The 20,017-nt window shown below is 40.6% G+C and overlaps 1 protein-coding gene and 1 pseudogene across 1 annotated transcript in view; one reads left to right on the forward strand and one right to left on the reverse strand.

The window, feature by feature from the left end:
• The window catches only part of SYNJ2BP (synaptojanin 2 binding protein), a 39,089-nt gene extending 25,799 nt beyond the window's left edge, over positions 1 to 13,290 (forward strand). The window contains exons 3-4 of the mRNA XM_025920070.2: positions 6,076 to 6,171; positions 8,174 to 13,290. Coding sequence (XP_025775855.1) covers positions 6,076 to 6,171; positions 8,174 to 8,314 — 237 coding nt within the window. The 3' untranslated portion in view covers positions 8,315 to 13,290. The remainder of the gene's footprint in view (positions 1 to 6,075; positions 6,172 to 8,173) is intronic.
• A 4,628-nt stretch (positions 13,291 to 17,918) lies between these two features.
• On the reverse strand, positions 17,919 to 18,821 carry LOC147579855 (methylsterol monooxygenase 1 pseudogene; annotated as a pseudogene).
• Positions 18,822 to 20,017: the final 1,196 nt, after the last annotated feature.

Here is a 20,017-nt window from a genome sequence, read left to right on the forward strand (position 1 = left end):
ACTGGATTGACCTCACTATCTTCTGTGATGGGTCAATAGACTCATATTTGAAAATCACTACTTTGGTAAATGGAAAATCACTGATGAAATCTGTGTATGCACAGCATATGTATTAAATAGGGTAAGTAGGCTGGATGTAGAGACCACTAAAGTTTGTTTCAGTTAGTTTAGATTAGAATTAACTCAAACTCAGAATCACGTGGATGGCTTGTGAAAGCATGTATTGCTTTTAACTTTTAAGTTCCCAAATGAATGCTAATGCTGCTGGTTCTGGGATCACGTATCGAGAACCTCCATTTATTAGTATGGGTGGTGACAAAGAGTGAGCTCCACATACATTTAGGGGTAAAATCTACGGAACTTGGTTAGTCAGTATGAGGTAGAATCTAAAAATGCTTAGAGGAGGCAAATTTTGGAAAGCCAGTTTGGCTTTGGATTAGAGGTGGCCTTGTCATGAGACAAAGAATCATAATTTGTTTTATGGGGCTGTTTTACCTTGAGGATAAGAAATGGTTTAAAAGGGGCGCCTGGGTGGCGCAGTCGGTTAAGCGTCCGACTTCAGCCAGGTCACGATCTCACGGTCCGTGAGTTTGAGCCCCGCGTCGGGCTCTGGGCTGATGGCTCAGAGCCTGGAGCCTGTTTCTGATTCTGTGTCTCCCTCTCTCTCTGCCCCTCCCCCGTTCATGCTCTGTCTCTCTCTGTCCCAAAAAAAAAAATAAATAAACATTAAAAAAAAAAAAAGAAAAAAAAATGGTTTAAAAAAGAAATTCCCTTGGAATGTCTAAAAGCCTCTTGTTTGTGTTTTGTTTTTGTTTGTTTTTTTTTTTTTTTAGTTTATTTATTTATTTTGAGAGAGGCAGAGAGAGTACAAGCAGAGGAGGGGTGGAGAGAGGAGAATCCTAAGCAGGCTCCATATGCAGTCAGTGCACAGAGTGGGCCACGAAACCACGAGACCATGACCTGAGCCAAAATCAAGAGTCAGACGCTTAACTAACTGAGCCACCCAGGCGCCCCCGTGGGTTTTGTTTTGGTTTTTTAAGTAATTAGAGTAAGTGTCCTTTTATATTAGAATACCTTTAGGCTTAACTAGGAGAGTTGAAAGGCATAATTGGTATAATTGGCGTGTGCCCTGTCTAGCACCTTCTTTTGCCTGATATTACCAATGTCTTTCTTCCCCATTGGCAGAAGGAGGCTCAGGTGAGGACCAAGGTTACACACTGAGTCACTGGCAGATAAAGCTGCTGTCAGAGTCCAGGCCTTTCAGCATTGTATAATACTGATAATAGGTCAGTCGGGCTCTTACAGGGTGCAGTCTATGAGCAAACCTCAGGAGATCACGTAACATTTATTCTACTCAAGTGTTGTTCAAAGTACTCTTTAGATATAACAGGAGTTATAATGATGAGTTTTGCAATACAGCCTTTCCAAGTTATTTACAGTACAATGTAAAGTGATGTAATATAGGACAGAGTTCGCTTTGAGCTTTAAGATCACTAAATAGTATGGAGATACAGAAAAGTAAATCACTCACACTAGAATTCTTTAGAAAGGTCTTGTCAATGAAGTGGCACTTGACTAAATTTTAGCTTCTTAAATTTTAATGCTGCTTCAATACATGCACATGAATAAAAATATATAAACAACTTATATTTTATACAACTAAAATTTTTTAAATGTATAACATTTGAAACAAATGAAACTGTAAAACCAGTAAAAATTCAGTTAACAACATCAATATGATGGATAGTGATATGTTCCTGAAATAAAATCCTTACTTACAATGTAAACTTCTATGGTTTCGTGTTGTTGTTTTTTTATTTTTGAGAGAGCAGGAGTGGGGGAGGGGCAGAGAAAGAGAGAGAGGGAGACACAGAATCCAAAGCAGGCTCCAGACTCTGAGCTGTCAGCACAGAGCCCAATGCGGGGCTCGAACCCACGAACCTGCGAGATCATGACCTGAGCCGAAGTGGGCTGCTTAACCAACTGAGCCATCCAGGCACCCGTATGGTTTTGCATCTTAAAGTGAAGGTTTTGCAGCCAGGCTATTTGAGTCCTGGCTTTGCTGCTTCCATTCTTTATGCCTGTGGACAAGCTGCATAGCCTTTCAAGTTTTTCATCTATAACATGGGGGGTTCCTAACTCATGGGATCATCGCGAAGACTAAATAGGTTAGTACATGTAAAATGAAGAGACCTCTCCAGACATGATGATAAATATGCAGTGATTCCTAGCAATTAGTGTTGGCTGTGATTGCAAAGATGACTTTGACCTCAGTACTCCTGCCATCGCATGTCATGTAGTGACTCAGTTCTCCCACTTGCATTCATGTGACTATGAAACTTGGCTCTCATACTGAGCTCTGGTATCTTTGGCATTTGTTGACATGACTGCTTCATTATTTGTCTCTAAGAGAAAACACTTATTTCCTTACAATGAAAAATACAGTTATCACATGGGGTAGATTAGTTACAGGAGCCTTCTCAGTATAATCAGCAGTCTCACACCTATTCTCTCCCCCAGGAATTAACTGGAAAGTTGAGTTGTTGAGAATTCATTTTGATGGTTCTAGGACTCCTGAAGTTCTTTCCCTGTGGCATGGCTACCAAAAAAAAAAAAAAAAAAAAAACCAAAAAAAAAAAAACACTAATCAGAAGGTGGCTTTGTAGCATGAAATTAAAGTCCATCAACTAGAAAACTATATTCACTTCTACATTATAGATAGCAAGACTGATCTTGTTAGATACATAGAATTTTTAAAAAGGGAAGTGTATTCAGATGGTGGAAATAGCTAGGGCACAGGTATGAAGGTAAGAATATATGTTTTATGTCCTAGGGACAGTGAGTTATATGACTTAGAGCACAGTTATGAAAAGGAATAACGTGAGATTAAACTGGGAATGTGGGTTGGAGCCATTTCCTGGAGGACTTTGCATACCAGAATGAAAAATCAGTCATTCTCCCTGCCTCCAGTTTTGTTTTTGTTTTTAAGCAGTAAAGTGGTATACATAGGATTGTACTTTAGGAGGATTGATCTGGAGACATAGTGTTTGAATAGGTTAGAGTGGGGGAGGGCCTAGAGGAAAGTGAATCAGAGAGAAGGTGATCATGATAGTTCATCTGAAAGCATCCACAGCCTAAAGAGAGAGGCAATTCAAAGAAAATCGTGTACGAGGAATTATACTATGTTAGGCTATAGGATTTGATAGTCTGTTTTATGTGAAGATTGACAAAGAGTGGAGTTTAAAAATATTATCAGAGTTTTAGTCTGAAGGAATGGTAGTAGCAAGAAGAGGGAAGTTGGGATAGTCTGGTTTTGTGGGAAGTAAAAAAGGAGGCGTTGGATATATTGATTGGGATCTAACAGAATATTTGGGTTCAGTTACCCAACAAGAAACTGGCAAATCCAGAAGTAGAAATAAGGATAAACATTTGGGAGTTGTGTTGCAGATTACAGGTGAAATTGTGAAAGGTCATCATGGCAGAGAAGTTCAGAAGACAGAGGACTACTGACATGGAGGAATATTTACTCGCCTTAAAGAGGAAGGAAGGGAAGAGGCATCAGGAAAGGAATCATTCAAGAACTAGGAGAGCTACGTATGCATAAGCTGAGATTGGAGAGAACTGCAAAAGGGAGGAGGTCTGAAGACTGGAAGGGCTGTAGGATTTGGTAATGGGAAGTCACTGCTGAGCTGCAGGACAGCATATGCTTTCCTCCCACCTTATATTACGAGAGTACCAGGGAATAAAGAGTGAATGGCTGCTGAAGAAGTGGAGGATAGTGCTTTCAAACGAAGTTTGCAATGAAAGGAAGAGGAGAAAAGATGGGAAGAGGGTGATAGTGGGTTCAAGAAATATTTATATTGTTTTCTGTGTAAATGAGGATAATTTTAGTTGAGAAGGAGCCAAGAGCAATAATAAAGGAATCAAGAGGAGCAAGGGACCACTTAAGTTCTATAAGAAGGCTAGAAGGGATATGACCAAGAGCACTAGGGAATAGCTTAGCCTTGGTAAAGGAAACATCTAATTCAGAAAGAAGGGCAAAGCAGCAGTGGGAGGCTGTCATGAAACTTGGAACGAGGTGGAAAGAAAATGGAGAGTGTGTGGAAAGTTACCCATATTCTCAAGAAAGATAAGGCAAAGGAATCTGCAGAGAGAAGAGATGGGGTTGGAGTTGGGGTTTGATGGTAGGAATGGTCTGGAACAGCTGCCGCTGGGAATTCATTAGGGGTTTCACCAGGTTAGTAGAGAGGTCATGAGGATATAGCAAGTGTCAGCCAGCATGGATCTGTGCTGGAAGGTGTGTGTGTGTATTTTTCCCCAGGAACATTAAACTCAGGACAAGGAAAGTAAATGCAGTGTGTTGTACAGGTCTGGAAAGATGGCAGAAGATCATAGGGGCTAGGGATTCGAATAGTTTACCAAGTGCTTTGTTGAAATAACAGCAAGAACTCCTAGATGGGTAAGGATGCAAGTAAAGCCTAGAAAGGTTAAAAGATTTTGATGAGGATAATGAGCACATGGAGTAGAGGAATATGAAGTGTGAAAGGAGTATAAATTGTGGTCCGGGAGTTTGAGATAGTGGAGCTGAAGCATGCCCATTGCTGAAGTCAAAGGCATATGCCAGTTGGTGACTAAAGTGGAAATAGAGCAGGAAACTGTTAATATGGAAAGGTAGACAGTCTGTAACACCAAAGTGTTGTTAGTTAGATTAATTCACCAAGGGCATTGGCAGGGGATTATATGGAGAACCTCTTGGAGAAGGAAGATAGTAACAAGATGAGAGGCTTGAATAAGTCAATGGCTTGAGCTTCAGCTGACAATAGTTAGAGAATAGTTGGTTAAGTGTCCAACTCTTGATTTCAGCTCAGGTCATGATCTCATGGTTAATGGGATCAAGGCTCACATCAGGCTCCTTGCTGACAGCACGGAGCCTGCTTGGGATTCTCTCTCTCCCTCTCTCTCTCTCTGCCCCTCCCCTACTAGTGCTATCTCTCTGTCTCTCTCTCTCAAAATAAATGAACAAAAAAAGAATAGTCAAGGTGGAATAGAATAGTCAAGGTGGAAGAATTATAGCACAGAAGGAACCGTAAATTGCAAGGGCACTTTAACCTTCCAGTATTTAAAAACACTAGCCCTAGCTCCTATACCTACTATGACTTAGGGTAGAGTTTCTTCATTGTGAAGACAAGATAAAAATGGTGTCTACCTCATAGGATTATTGTGAGAAGTACATTACGTAGTGTATGTGAAGCATACAGCACAGAACCTACCAAGTAAATACATTAAGTGTTCTTGGTGCTGTTGCTGTTGCGGACACCAACATGTACCAAAGATGTGTAAATCTTGCATAGAGTGGGCTATGCTGTGTCACTGAGTACAGCACAGGATAGATGTCACTTGTGGACACTGTCACTCCTGATGCTAAAAAGTATTACTACCACCGGTCACCTCTCACCTCTAAGTGGTAGGACTGACCTACACTGAAACATTTTTTAGGACTTTATATCATCAAAGAAATAGTGTAAAATTAGTAAATTGGAGAAGGATGGGAGTATTCATGGAATCAAGGGAAATTGTTCACAATTGAACAAGACCAATAAAATGGGTTAGTAGGTTTGTTTCGTAGAGTTACATTTGTAGAGTTTCATCAAGTTATATTTCCGGAGTTGACTCTGGCAATGCCAAGGATTAGGAATATAAAGGATAGAGAGTAACTCGGAAGACCATGTCGGCTGTAGGGAAGCAGGCTGATGCTCATGGAAGACACACAAATACTGTAACAGAAACCCAAGTGTCAAAATGAGACAGGCAGTAAGAGCTAAGGTGAAGGAGAGACTTTTTTTTTTTTTTTTTAACCTTGGTGCTCTTCAAATGGCCCATGGAACCTCAGTTCTAGGAAAACATAGCTTTAAAAATGACAAAAGTTACTCTGAGTTCTACGTAACATTCCCATTCTCCTAGCCCTTGGAATTTGCTCTGTAGTTTTTTAAATGTCCAGTCACATGAATGTAAATCTTTGACTTAGGAGAATTCACATTCTCCCTCTCTCACTACTTTTCTTGCTGTTTTTGACAGGTAAATGGCCAAGACCTAAAGAACTTGCTGCACCAGGATGCTGTAGACCTCTTTCGTAACGCAGGCTATGCTGTGTCCCTAAGAGTACAGCACAGGGTAGGTGTTATTTGCAGCCAGCGAGCTGGCACCAGGCTTTTGTGGGAATAAAGCCTCTTCGGTAGTGCGTTTGGCTTTTTTTCCCCCTCCCATTCTCACTTTTTTAAAGAGCTTGTCTGGCACAGGCAGGGGTCTGCAGGGACTTCCGCTTATCATGAAAGGAAATTCAAACAGTATGCTTGCAGCCTAGGTCCTGGCTTCAAGGTGACGTGCCTTAAATATAAAGCGTGACAACAAAATTTAAATAAATGGGGAAAAATACAACCAGCATCAGTTTTATTTTTAGTAGGGAGGGAAGCCTATGTCTGCCCTTGAACATACTTATTAAGGAAACTCAAAGTGTAAACGAAAGATGGTGGATTTTCTGATACCCACTATGTGCTTTTCCCTGTCACCACCATGAATCCCATTTCTTACCATCTTGATGACACTGTTGACCAAAGCTATAATGCTCAGAGGGGAACTCCAGGAAAAAGGAAATGGATTTCGGAGTTTCATCAAAGCAGCACCTATCCCTGCATCCACGTCTTAGTTCCTAGTGTTTAATAATTTGGATGATGGGTGGAGAAGCCAGGTAGACCTAATTCTTTCCATAGCACCAAGGACTTCAGAGTGCGTTTACAGCATAGGTTCAGTGTGCCTTTAAAGTTACTCCCTCTTAAATTAATGCTGTCCTGCCTCACTCAGCTCTTGAGTGAGGCTTCAGAGCCTGAAGAAGGGCCTAACAGGAGATAGTTCAAAATTGGAAGGGGCTAGGCATGAAAAACACTTGAGAAAACAGCCATGGTTGCAAGCAGAATCTGCATGTGATGGATTCGAAAACAGATCCATAAGCGACAGTATTGGTAATCAGCTGTTTCTGCCTTGGCTCTTCTGTTTCTAAAGCATGGAAGGCTTTGTGCAATAGATAAAGGCAAGTAACGAACACAGGTATACACTTCAGGTATGATTAGTGCTTTTTGAAGGCATGTGGGAAATTATTTTCAAAGTTCACATTTTAGGAAACATCCATAAATAACTCCTGATAAAATTTCTGGTCAGAGAATTGGCCTAGCCCTAAAAACCATATCTTACTATTGGCATGCCTTCTCAGGAAATCTCAACAGGAAATGAGTGAAAGATTTAGAGGTAGGTGGGAGAGAGGATAGAAAAGGTAGTTTGTGCGGTGTTGCCTTTCAGATGGAATGGTCAGACTTTTCACTGGTTGCAATGAGGAGGTCAATACCATTGAACTGAAACAAGATGGTATTATGACTCATAACTGCAAGTTAGCTATTAAAAGTTAATATTAAGAAAGGCCACCAGCCTCAAAAGGGAATGCCTAGGCAGTGGAAGGTTATTACCACTTGGATATGATTTTTTCTTTTTCCTTATTTCCCTCCGAGTCTTTTACTTCTGTTTCATATAAATTTCATCTTTACTGTGCCCAGTGCTAGAAAGTAGAGATGAAGGACATGACCCTATATTAGGAGGGAGTGGGTGCCTTTTGGGAATTGCAAAGTATTTCCCAAAATGGCACCGTACCTGTGTTAACATTGCTCAGATCTGCTTTTACTGTTTTCTGATGACTGGCAATCTTTCTAAGTAAACATTTCTAGGAAGGTCGACACTCCCTGCCCCCGCCCAATAATTTCTAGCTTCCCCACAGGATCAATAAGCTTCAGCTCATGTCTTCATTGTCCTAATATGATAGACATAGAGCTTGGGGGAGGCAGTACAGAAACAGAAAGAGGTTATCTGCTTACCTTCGGATCCTTTTAGGTCAGTAGCACAGCAAGGTTAAACACCTCCCCATCAGACTTATTTCCAGAGAATTGATGACGCTGATGTACCAATCTGGAACAAACAGAGAGGGCTCCTGCTAGATAGTTCTTGGAGGTTACAGCTTTGGGTGGTCTGGACCCGGGTCATGTGTCAGTGTGGACATTTCAGTTGGGGTAAACACACATTGGTCACTAGAGTCACTAGAGTCACTAGAGTAATGTTTTTCTTTTCCTTCCAGTTACAGGTGCAGAATGGGCCTATAGGACATCGAAGTGAAGGGGAGCCGAGTGGTATCCCCATAGCTCTGGTGCTGGTGCCAGTGTTTGCCCTCACCATGGTAGCAGCATGGGCCTTCATGAGATACCGGCAACGACTTTGAAAAGCTTGCTGTCTTCCAGTGCTCCCAATAGAAGATACATTTCTCTCTCCCTCTCACCCTCCTCCCCTGCCATTCTCCCATATCCTTCCCTCTCTGTGTAGCCAACACATCATTTTAAGAGACTGCTACCTAGCCAGGACCTCGCCACCCAAATCTCCAAGTCCTTATATTCTAATGGGAGAGTGAAGGCATTGTTTGAAGACAAGACTTGGCTTGGAACAAATGGGGAGTTAATCTGTTTTGCTAGGACCACCAATAGAAGTTCAGCTACAACCCAAAGAGGGAAAGGTCCAGTCTTCCCATCAGCACGGGTGATACCTGTTCCTTAGCTGGCATGCCTCAAAGGCCAGCTGTGTGCTGCAAGAGAAGAGAGGATTTTTCTCCTTAATGATCTTCCTTGGGAAGTTTTTGTGGCCTTTATTTAATTTCTAACTACATACTTGGGTGCCTATATCAAACACGGGATGGTGAGGAGAGCATTTTTGCTTTTTCAAAAAAGCAAATGCACACACACACACACACACACACACACACACACATCTACACATCCATATATGACAGTATAATAGTGATGCCTCGTGGAGAATTAAAGAAGTGGAAAGCGGCTCTGTGGTTTCAGGTTTCTGTTATAAGGGATGTTCTGAATGGAAGAATGCGATGCGTAGCAGAATTTGAGGGAGTGAGCCTTACAAAGATGCCCAAAAAGAAAAAGAGAAGACCAAACCAACTAATCAGAAATCTTAGAACAATATATCTTCTTACAATAGCTGTGGTGGAGTGGAGGTAAAATGCCATAATCCAGCTTCATGTAAGTCAGTCTGTTCCCCAATCTTTGAAGTGCAAAGATAAATCTGACTGGTTTCTGGGCTGCCCTAGGGACCTTTTTGGTACCTCACAGTCCTGTTAAAGGATCATCTGGCATGATTGTGGCGGTGCCTCCAAGGTGGCACCTGAACCCTCTCAGGCCATCTAACAGACTTTTGGTCTCTAGAAATAGGCAAATTCTGAGTGATGGAGCCGCTCTCTGTCAGGACAGGCATGAAGCAGCTCTGCTTACAACTCAGTTGAGAGGGTTCGGATCACAGGTAGTTTTGAGAGGATCTAAACACCGGCTGTGGCTTTGAATGAACAAACCATTTTGCAGGGAAGGGGAAGAAAAGAGTTTTATCTTAGTGGATAGGGAAGTTTGGTGGATGTTTCATGGGGAGACCTTGAGAGAAGGAGATGGATGAATGGATGCTCAGGAATACCAAAGACATTAATGAGATAGGAACCAGTCCGTTCATGTGCTACTGAATGTTGGTTTTAAGGCCCTAACTAAGGAGAGCTGAACCAAGACAGATTCTCTAGCTTAAAAAGAAATCATTTCCGCCCTCCAGATATATTGGCTATCAGCTACAGGCCTTACATGATCCCGACAGCAATAGTGTGAAGACCTGCCCTGAGGCAACCAGCCGTGTCCGACTTTTAGCGTGGATAATCTAGTCAATATTTTACACTTGTTGGTTGGACACCAGCTTTGTTAAGACACTTTTACAAAGAATGTCAAATTTATACTGCAGACAGCAAAAGGGAACAGTTCCTGAGACTCAAAACACTTGGGAAAGTTCCCTGGAGAAAGGGGACAAATTGAGGACCCTTGAGGAGCTCACAGTCTAAGGCAATTCATAAATAGATGAGAAGTTAAAAGTATATCATCAGGTTAAGTAACAGTTGAAAACAATAAATGGAAAAAGAAACTCAGAACATGATGTAGCAACAGAGATGTGCAGGCAGCCATCACATTTTTTTTTTTTCAGGAATTCCAAAAAAGAAAGCTGTCACATAATGACATCAGGCCAGAGTGTAAAGGGAAGGCTTTTAAAAATAAAAACCTTAGTAAGACCTTTCCTCTGGGCCAACCATTGCTCTAAGGAGAAACTTGCTTTAAACAATCGCAGTAGGACTTAGGCTCTTACACCTGAACTGTTCAGTACCTTTGAGACTCACTTAGACGACTGTACCTGTAGGGCCCACAGAGAGTACGGACGGTGTTCTAGTTCTCACCTCAACCAGTCCCGCTGTGGAGGCACCACGCTGGGTGCCTGCCCTGCGTTTGGAGGTTGGTGCAGAAGCTTCCGCAAAGGGCCTGCTTACCTCCCGGAACTCATCTCAGGGTTTGGACATCAACTCTTGAGAGGACCTTGAGACATTCAAAATAAATAGGACACTTATCCCCTTGTTGATAGAAGTTTTGCTTTGTCTAATAATAGGGATTCTTATGCACTTTAATAATTTAGTTTTTTTCTGGAATTAAACAGCATTAAAAGATCCAAGTTTTAGGCATGATTCAAGTTTTAGGCAAGTATGCCATTCAACTTTCCTGATTCTCTAGAAAACTTTTATTCTGGATGAAGTATTGAAGTCCATTGTGGGTCATTTAAAAAATTCATGATCTATATAGATCTTTCACTTTATAGATTGTGTCTAATATTCCTGCTACCTAAATTACTATGTACAAGTTTTAAAAATTGAATGAAAGTATTTTAAGACCATATACTTAAAACACTTCTGTATTTATCATCTTATATGAATAATTTTAATAAGACATCATTTGCTTCCATTGTCTCTGTTTTCTTTTTTCCTGCCAAGTTTTAATCTGTGCTATTGATTTAACTTAATTATTCACACCATCTAGCCATGTACAATAGAAAAGGAAATTAATACTTGTTACCATATTTTGTGCTGGATAGTGTACTAAATCCTGATTGGTACACTGTATGTTTATGACTCACAACTCTGAGATCTAAGTATTGTTTAAAAAGACACCAAAGGAAAGATAATAAATTACTTTTCTAAGATTACATAGGTGGTAGTGGTAGAATCAGGATTTAACTCAGGACATTGGATGCCACTGTCAGTGATATTTCTTATTCGCAGTGGTTATCAAAGTGTCAAAACATCAGCATCACTGGGGACCTTGTTAGAAAAGTAAATTCTTGGGCTTCATCCCAGACCTGCTGAATCAGAAACAGTACAGCACTGAGTAATCTGTGTTGTAACAATCCCTCCAGGTGACTGGTTGACAGTGAACTTTGAGAATCGCTGCTCTATGCCAATAGTTGCCTCTTTTTCTTAGGCTAGAATCATCTGGAGAGCTTATAAAATTCTGGTTCCCGGAAGCACCTAGACCAACTCAATAGAATCTCTGGGGGTGGGACTCGGGCAGCAGTAAAATAAAGTTCATCAGGTCATTCCAGTATGCAGTGTCAGTAAACAATGCTCTGTGGCATTTAAATTCTTAAATAACTTGAATAGTCAAATCATATGCAGGCATTGCTCCAGTCTAAAATGAGAATTTCACTTGGGCCTTTTTTTTTTTTTTTTAATGTTTTTATTTATTTTTGAGACAGAGACAGAGCATGAGCAGGTGAGGGGCAGAGAGAGAGGGAGACACAATCTGAAGCACGCTCCAGGCCCCGAGCTGTCAGCACAGAGCCCGACGCGGGGCTCGAACTCACGGACCGCGAGATCGTGACCTGAGCTGAAGTCGGACGCTTAACCGACTGAGCCACCCAGGCGCCCCTCACTTGGGCCTTTTAGAGCCGAACTGTGAGCTTCTGCCCAAGTGTGGATGTGGAATGAGAAGTGGAGCATTGTGTGGCTTCTGATTTGCTAAGGACTGGCCAGCAAAATGTTATTAGTGATTCAGTGTGTGCAGCTAGTAAATAAATTAGAGCCAAATCATAGAACATTAGAGCTAAAAGGGAACCAGAAAGATTCTAGGATTAATCTATCTTAGAGATGAGAAAATCCAGGCTCGGAGAGAAACTGACTGAGATCTGAGATCTAAGTCAGATCAAAGACTTAGTCTATTGTAGAGGTGCCCTTTCCATCTCATATTTGTGACTTGAATGTATCCACTACATGAACATAGACAATGGCCTTTCTATCTCCGTCCACTTGTATCTTCTGTCTTTGGGCCTTGAACAGAGACGGGAAGAGCTGACAGCTGAAGGGTATTGCAGGCCATTGGGCAAAACTGGGAGATCCCACAGAATCATCTGTGAAAGCTCTAATATCAAATTCAATCACACAAGCTCTTCTGAAACAAATTCCAGTAGTTTTAAACTAGAGAAGTGTGTGGGGGTGTTTTGATGTTGGACATTGTTTTTATTGTGTAAATAGCAATTTAAACGGAATATGTAAAGAAACGGAACATATCCATTAGGCTGTCAAGTATGGAGGGGGAGTGGTATTCATGTAATCTCACGTGGAGCCAATAAAGATTTTACTCTGGTCAATTTTAGTCAGAATTTATCTTTGGACGGATGAGAGTTGTTTCTCTCAACAAGTGAGCGTCTAGTGTGCACTAGGTGGTGGATACAAAGATAAATAAGATACAGTCACTCTAAGCTGAAATGGCTCATTATTTGATCGTGGGGGAGTATTTGTTGGGGATCTTGATGTTAAAGTGTTTTGCTAACATCATCTAGAAGTAGGTGATTAAGTTACGAAGCTTTCAACCTCTTACCTATAATGGGTTTAGACTTGGTTACTGTCCTGGAATAGGCCCCTTTTGCTGTTCCTCTTTTGTCTGCAGATCTTGAGACCAGCATTCACATCCAAAAGGACAACTGTGATCAGAAGGAGGACAGTATTTGAAGGAATTCTGTTCTGATCGGAACCAGGTTCTTAACTGCCATAGACTCTTGCCTGATGTTGACGTGTATATATACACACACATACTATAAAGCACTTGGTCTGCTTACCTGATGCACTTGGGACCATATCAGCCTATATTATAAAGAAAGTATTGCTGTGTCTAAAGAAGTTATACAAACATTAGGTCTTGTTCCTAAACGTTTTCCATACTGTTCATGTTCTTTTTTCAGGGGGAGAGGGCTGAAGTGTGTTTTCAAATGCAAGACAATCATTAACAGAGTCATTTACAAAAGAACTTTGTATTTACTGTAATCATTAAATTTATTAACCAATCACAGGCAAATGGGATGACCCTTCTTACTAGTTTATAGATTTCTGAATTGAATTCCAATTTAATTCTGTATTTGCAATGCTGATTTGAATACGAGTTTCTTATTCCTGAATATATGTGCATTTTACCCACAGGCTAAAATGTTAGTTCTTATAAGATTATTTTCCTTATGAACCTTATTTTGCTTCCTTTCTACTTTGATCTTATGATGCCTGGATCTGAACAGCTGTCGGTTTCTCAGATCAAATAGATGCCCTGTTGCAACTTGGAATGGAAGACACATGGACATGAAACCCTAGTCCCTAGGGAATATCACCAGAGATTAAATGTGTAAAGGAAGCCATTAAAATAGCTGATAATCTCTCCTAAGCTTTGCTATTGATACCAGGTATAGCAAATGAAGTAAAAGTAGATCTAACCGCCTAGCCCTATTGGCATTCAACAAAAACTTGTTGCATTTGTCAGTGAACCTTTACAATATTTTTTCCACATTATTCTGGAGGCTATTGAATAAATACGTCCTTATTTTTCTAACAGCATAGCATCTCTGACAGAACAATGGAAAGAGGAAAGGAAGAAATCTAAATGACCAGCTTGGGGCTTAGCTTTGATACAGGAGATAAGGATAAGGGCACATACAGTTACCAACATTTACTATCTTATTTGTACCCTCTCTACTCCCCCAAAGCCTGACAAGATACGTAGAAGGCAGAAATAGGTTTGTGCCACAGAATGAGAACGGACTTGTCAAAACTGAATATTGACCTTTGGTCCAAGTTACTTTGCATGTAGCTGGCCTTGGTATGAAGAGAAAAGGCAGTTTATCTTGGTCATCATTGCTCTGTCACATGGCTTAAACAAAGTTCAGACCTGAAGTCCAAGGACTAGTCTATCGTTGTTGTGAGTACAGAATGGCTTTTCTCCCTTGAGGAGCTAAGAAGATATGTCAGTTGTCAATTACGTAATAAACCACTGCAAAACCTAGTGGGTTAACACAATATTTTAGTGATATTCTGTGGGTTTCAGAGTGTTTCTTCTGCTAACACCTGGGTCACGTGCAGCTTCATCCATTTGATGGTGGAACAGAAGTAGGTAGTCCAGAACGGCCTTATTTTGGCGTTTAGTGCTGGCTATTGGCTCCGGTGCCTTGATTCTCCACATGGCCTCTCATCTTCCAATAGGCTAGATTGAGCTCTTCACAGTATGGGGGACAGGGGTCAAGATTTGAAGCCAGACCAGAACTTTGTCTGTGCTCCTTATATTCCATCACATTGCTCTTGCCTTGTGTGTTTAAGAGGAAAAATATATATAATAAGTAATATATGAGAATGAGTAATAATGAAGAATGTAGAAGAATGAATAACTTTTTCATGGAAAATTTGTTTGCTAGAAGCCTATTTGGGTGCAGATAGAAGATAGGGAATCAGAAAGGGTTGGTAGTTTTCCTGTTTTAGATATTGGGTATTAATAGAGTAATTGAGGTATAGTAAGGCCAGAAGATCAGGAGACCGCTGACATTGAAAAGATAGTTCGTTACGCACAGTTCCCAAGAGAAGGGGACACACCATGCCATGGGGACCATACAGGGAAGTACTAGCATTGGGCATAAGGCAGAGGGAAAGGGAGGAAGTATGGACAAGAACCTTCACGATGGTGGCATGGGAAGGAACAGGCAAGACCAGATATATAGGGTTGGGATTGGCTAGTTTGAACAACTGCAGTGGCCTGTGTGGCAGAGGAGCTCTCCCTAGTTCTCTGGTACCTGGCCTTGGGGTGTTTAGGGCATGTGTATAAATGACCCTGACTGTGAGAGCTCCACAAAGGGGCGTAGGCTCCGGGTTGGTTGGTTTGTATTTGAAAAGTAGGCTCATGAGAGAGTCAGCTGTTTACTGTCTGTAAAAACCCTGGGAGGAGCAGTCCCTTCTGGGTCAGCAAGGCCCCAGATGTCAAAACATCAAAATACAGAAAATAAAATACATAGTGAATACACTACCATTACTACTATAGTGGGCTCTCTGTCCCTCTAATTTCTACCTTTACTCCCAAACCTACAGACGTGACTGAGATATCCAAAGGTAATCTGATCTAGAAAACAACCAAGAAGAAGGACGGAAGCAGCAACAAGATTTTCTTTTTAAACCCAAACAACTAAATATCACCAAATCCGTGTGCAGAAAGTCCTCAGTTTTATTTTATATAATTTTCTAATAAGTTCGGTTAGCTGGTTTCCTAATCCATAATAAATTACTAGTTAAAATTATGGCTAGTTCCACTGCCTGCGGGGTCTGGCAATATATACCCTCCAGGGCCCCAAGTAGTTAATGGGGAGTGATTCTCTCATGTCACAACTTTAATCCACCCTCAACCACAGTGCGATGGTGTTTCAAACTTTGTATCTGAGGTCAATGGTTAATTAGAAACCACTTTATGGAAAAGGAAGTTTTAAGTTCGCTTTTCTGGGCAACTATTATCTAAGGCAAAGGAAAATGGTCCATCTCCCGCCATGTCAAATGACCCTGGGTACCCTATAGTCCTTGTGCCCATTTATTTCAGTGGCATGTGGCTTTACACATTTTACTCCATCTCGTACTGACCATTCCCAGCCTGTCACACTGTTCCTTGAGTCGTAGTCTAAACCACCATCCAATTTTGCTTGGACCACTGCATCAGCTTTCTAACTGCCCTCGTCGTTAGTCGTTTGCTTGTCTTAGACCAAAGATTCTGGTAAAAACAAATCTCAAACATGTCTCTCCTCTGCTTAAAAACCCCTAGAAGTTTCCCATTGCACTTAGGATTCCGTCCAAAATACTCGAAGGCCAGCACAATCTAGTTCCCGCTTGCTTCTTCGAACCCTTTTCACCCCACACTCCACCCTCTCTCTCTGATCCCTCCCCTCCCCAACTTTTTGGTTACTCAGAAACGTCAGGCTCTTCCCCTTAGGGTCTTCCTATAAACTTTAAAGTTTGTGTGTTTTCTCCTCCACTTCTTTTCTAGATTGTTAACTCCGTGTCATTTCCTCTGTGTCAATTCTCAGCCTCTGTTTTCAAGATTGTCTGGTCCTGGGGGCACCAGCTACATCCTGCACAGCTCCTCTCCATCTGGCACCTGCTCCCTGTAACCCAATCTGCCTGGCCACAGAAGCCTCCACAAATTAGCCCTTTAACATCAGCTTCTCCATCCCTCGGCCCACCCTAATGCCAACTTCTTCTGCATTTACGTTTTGTTTTCAAATTTGGTTCTTTTTCTCCTCAGTGCTCTAGTCTCCAATCCTTCCCCTTGTCCTTCTAATATTTTCTCTGGGTATCAATTCTGGGTTTGCACAGAAAATAGTATTTTTTTGTTTGACGGACACCAATATATAGACACAGTAAAAAAGCTTTCCTCCCATGGAGAACACAAAGGACCGGCCGTAAGAACTCAGATGCTTTCAGAAACTTTTAAACAACTGTCAGAGGAAGTTGATATAAGCCCTGTGATCATACATTCAGAAGGAAAAGGCCCTTGAATTCACGAAATGGCAAATTCCTTTAAAGTACCAGTAAAACTACCTATACAACAGTCCCCAAGAAGAACTGACTAGAGGAGGAATACAATGTTTCAGGCCGCTGGGGATACAGGAAACAAGTGTATTTTAATCTGGCTCTGGCTGCAGGTGGGGGTGGGGGTGTGGAGTACAAGTATAGGGAAATGTAACAGCATCACTACAGGGCTCATTTAAAGCTGGTCTTGGCTAGAACAAAGTGAATGACAGACTGCTGATGTGGGGAAAGTATTAAAAGCTTTTCTCTATCTCAGTATTACTTTAGGGGGTCAGGAAATTTATTTCAGACTTTAAATAAATTTGGCTTTTCTGTGGATGTGCTAAGTAGAGGTTAATTCTTTTAGATAATAAGACCATAAAGTATCTTTTCAAGGGAGATGTTATCCTCTCTCCTAGTCTCCTATTTCCTACCTTGTCCTTTTTCCTACTATCCTTTTTTTAAAAAGAATTATTCCTTTTATTACAAAATTTAATAATTTAATGGTTTCTGTACTTTTCCTTATAAGAATAAAAATGACAGCTGATGTTCAAAATTGGAAACAAGATAATCAGACAGAAAAAAATCACATTTATTTCAATAGTTCAAAGTGCAAATACAGCAAGTCGGTTCACAATGTTTCAAGATACAGTTTTAGGTATAATGAAAACTTAACCTACAAAAATGAAAGGGTAAACAGCAGAAATAAAGCTCAATTAAAAAAAAAAAATTCAAGTAACCCGAAAACCTTCAGACTAAAATATTCCACTTACAACAATTCAAAAAGGCCTTCGTTCATGGAAACCAGTAGTACTTTGCAATCCAAAAGGACTTCTCAAAGAAAGAGAATCACCTCAAACTGGTCAGCTGAGGACAAGAGTGGAGGTTCTTGGTGCTGGCTCTTCCTGGTTCGGCAGCCTCACTCACACTGTCATTTGTGATTCAACCCGTGATACTTTGATGTTTAGGCAAATTCTAAAAGATGCTTAAAGTTCAATATGAGACCAACACCCTGCTAAGAGTTTTTGAAATGACCACTATATATTTAAAAGATTTTAAAGACCAATTTCAACTTCAGGAATATGGTGTTATTGGGGGAAAGACATAGATGAATACTTTTTCCATTACTTCAAACCTTTCTGTAAGGTTAGCAACGTGGCCTTTGAAACTTCCTCGTGAAAATCATACTTCGATATCTATTTACTTATTTCTACACACACAGAACTTTTATGTAGAGTAGAAAAGGTTCCCACTAGGAAGATAGTTCAAGGTTGTTAATGTCCTTTGTATCCGTTGTTCATTTCTGCTTGTTCATTTCTGCTCCGCAGAAGCAATGTTAGCTACTCGCTTCAATTCAGGAAAAGCACCTTCAGGAAGGTTTAGAAGAGATATTTACTCAGTCTTTTTTTACAACCTTCTTCACCTTTTCATTGTGGGCAATAAACTGAGAGTCTCTTCCAAAAATTCTATCCCACCATGTAAATGCTGAAGCGTAATTTCCAATGAAGTTCATGTGGTGGAAATCATGATGTTGAGAACCAGCAATGAAAGGGATCAGATTTAAAGGGTTGAGAGGAATGTCACCACCACTATGGACATCAATAGTGTCTATCGAACGAATGGTCACCCATGCCCAAAGAAGAATGACATGATCACCCAGAAGCATGATTCCAATGGAAAATCTAGTTCCGAAAATCAGAGTTTCCAACGGATATGCATAGTCAGCTTCCATCCCAAATGGCGCCTGAAATTCATGATGAATTTTATGAATATATTTTATGTGTTCTTTTGTGATGTAAGAGCCTATGCAGAAAATGGTGCCAGGTGTCCTCAATCACCGCACAGCCTACGCATCTTCCCAACAGCATATACCGTCTTGGCATTCTTTCCCAATCATAAGGAATATTAAAATACTCTGTAAAATAATAAGTTCCACAAATCAAAGGAAGCTGGATACAAAACTGATTAAAGAGAAGTACTTTAAAACATTTCTATTGGCTTTCCCATGTTTCTGATTTATTTTTCTGAATTTTGTACTTTTCCATGTAAAGTATAAATTGAAACAAAAATCTAGGTAAACAGAACAAGAAATAAAGGGCCTCATGAACTATCAAGGTTCCCATGTTGCAATCTGGAACTATGTGTAATTACTCACTATATAGTTCCAAGCAATTTTAAATGGTTCTTGTAGAGGGTTCTCAGGTAAAAGTGACTCTATCTACTCCACAGCCAAGGATGCTGAACTAAAGATGCTGATACTTTCATTTGTTGCTGTTTTTCAAATCTCTGCAGAGAGCCTTAGAATTCTGGATGACAGTAGGGGACCTGCAGGCCGCTGTCACCCAGACCCCAGCTATCCTTTTTAAAAAGAATTGGGGCGCCTGGGTGGCGCAGTCGGTTAAGCGTCCGACTTCAGCCAGGTCACGATCTCGCCGTCTGTGAGTTCGAGCCCCGCGTCGGGCTCTGGGCTGATGGCTCAGAGCCTGGAGCCTGTTTCCGATTCTGTGTCTCCCTCTCTCTCTGCTCCTCGCCCGTTCATGCTCTGTCTCTCTCTGTCCCAAAAATAAATAAACGTTGAAAAAAAAAAATTTAAAAAGAACTGGTGCTGTGATGGATGTTGAGGAGTAAGTAAAATATATTTTATTTCCACTGTTGTTAAAAACCTCGCCCAATCTATTCACACTGCTGTTTGCTAGAAAGACCAGTTTTTCACTGGACTTTTGAAAGATAGTTATGGCTAGACTCAGTTAAGATGAATGTTTTTTCCTGTATCACAGCCAAGGGTCTAGTCCTTCTTAATGGTAAGTTTCCAATTTCCTCAGTAATTGGTATGTTTGACTTTTATGTTTTATCACAAAACCATCAATTTCTCTTGCTGTTCAATGTATGGTAATAGAACTTGAAATTCTCATGAAATCTTTTTTACTTTCTTATAGATCTCTGTTTTTGTGTTCTGTCTCATTCCTAACAGATTTAAATATTTTTTCTTTAATCTTTGAATTGATTCTTTCTAATAACCAGCTTTTGGATTTATATTAATCCATTTTTCTCGTTTTGTTTGTTTTCCATTTCTTTTATTTTAGCTTTTATTTTCACTAATTTCTATACTTTTTTTTTTTTGGTTCTTCTTCATTACAAGTCAAAAGTTTATTTTCTGTCATCTGTCATATGATATTTTTTCCTTTGTATTAATTGCCATGTGAATTATAA

This window comes from Puma concolor, chromosome B3 (genome assembly GCF_028749965.1).
Source record: "Puma concolor isolate L17-30 chromosome B3, mPumCon1.1.hap2, whole genome shotgun sequence".
In the NCBI taxonomy this organism is placed as follows: domain Eukaryota; kingdom Metazoa; phylum Chordata; class Mammalia; order Carnivora; family Felidae; genus Puma; species Puma concolor.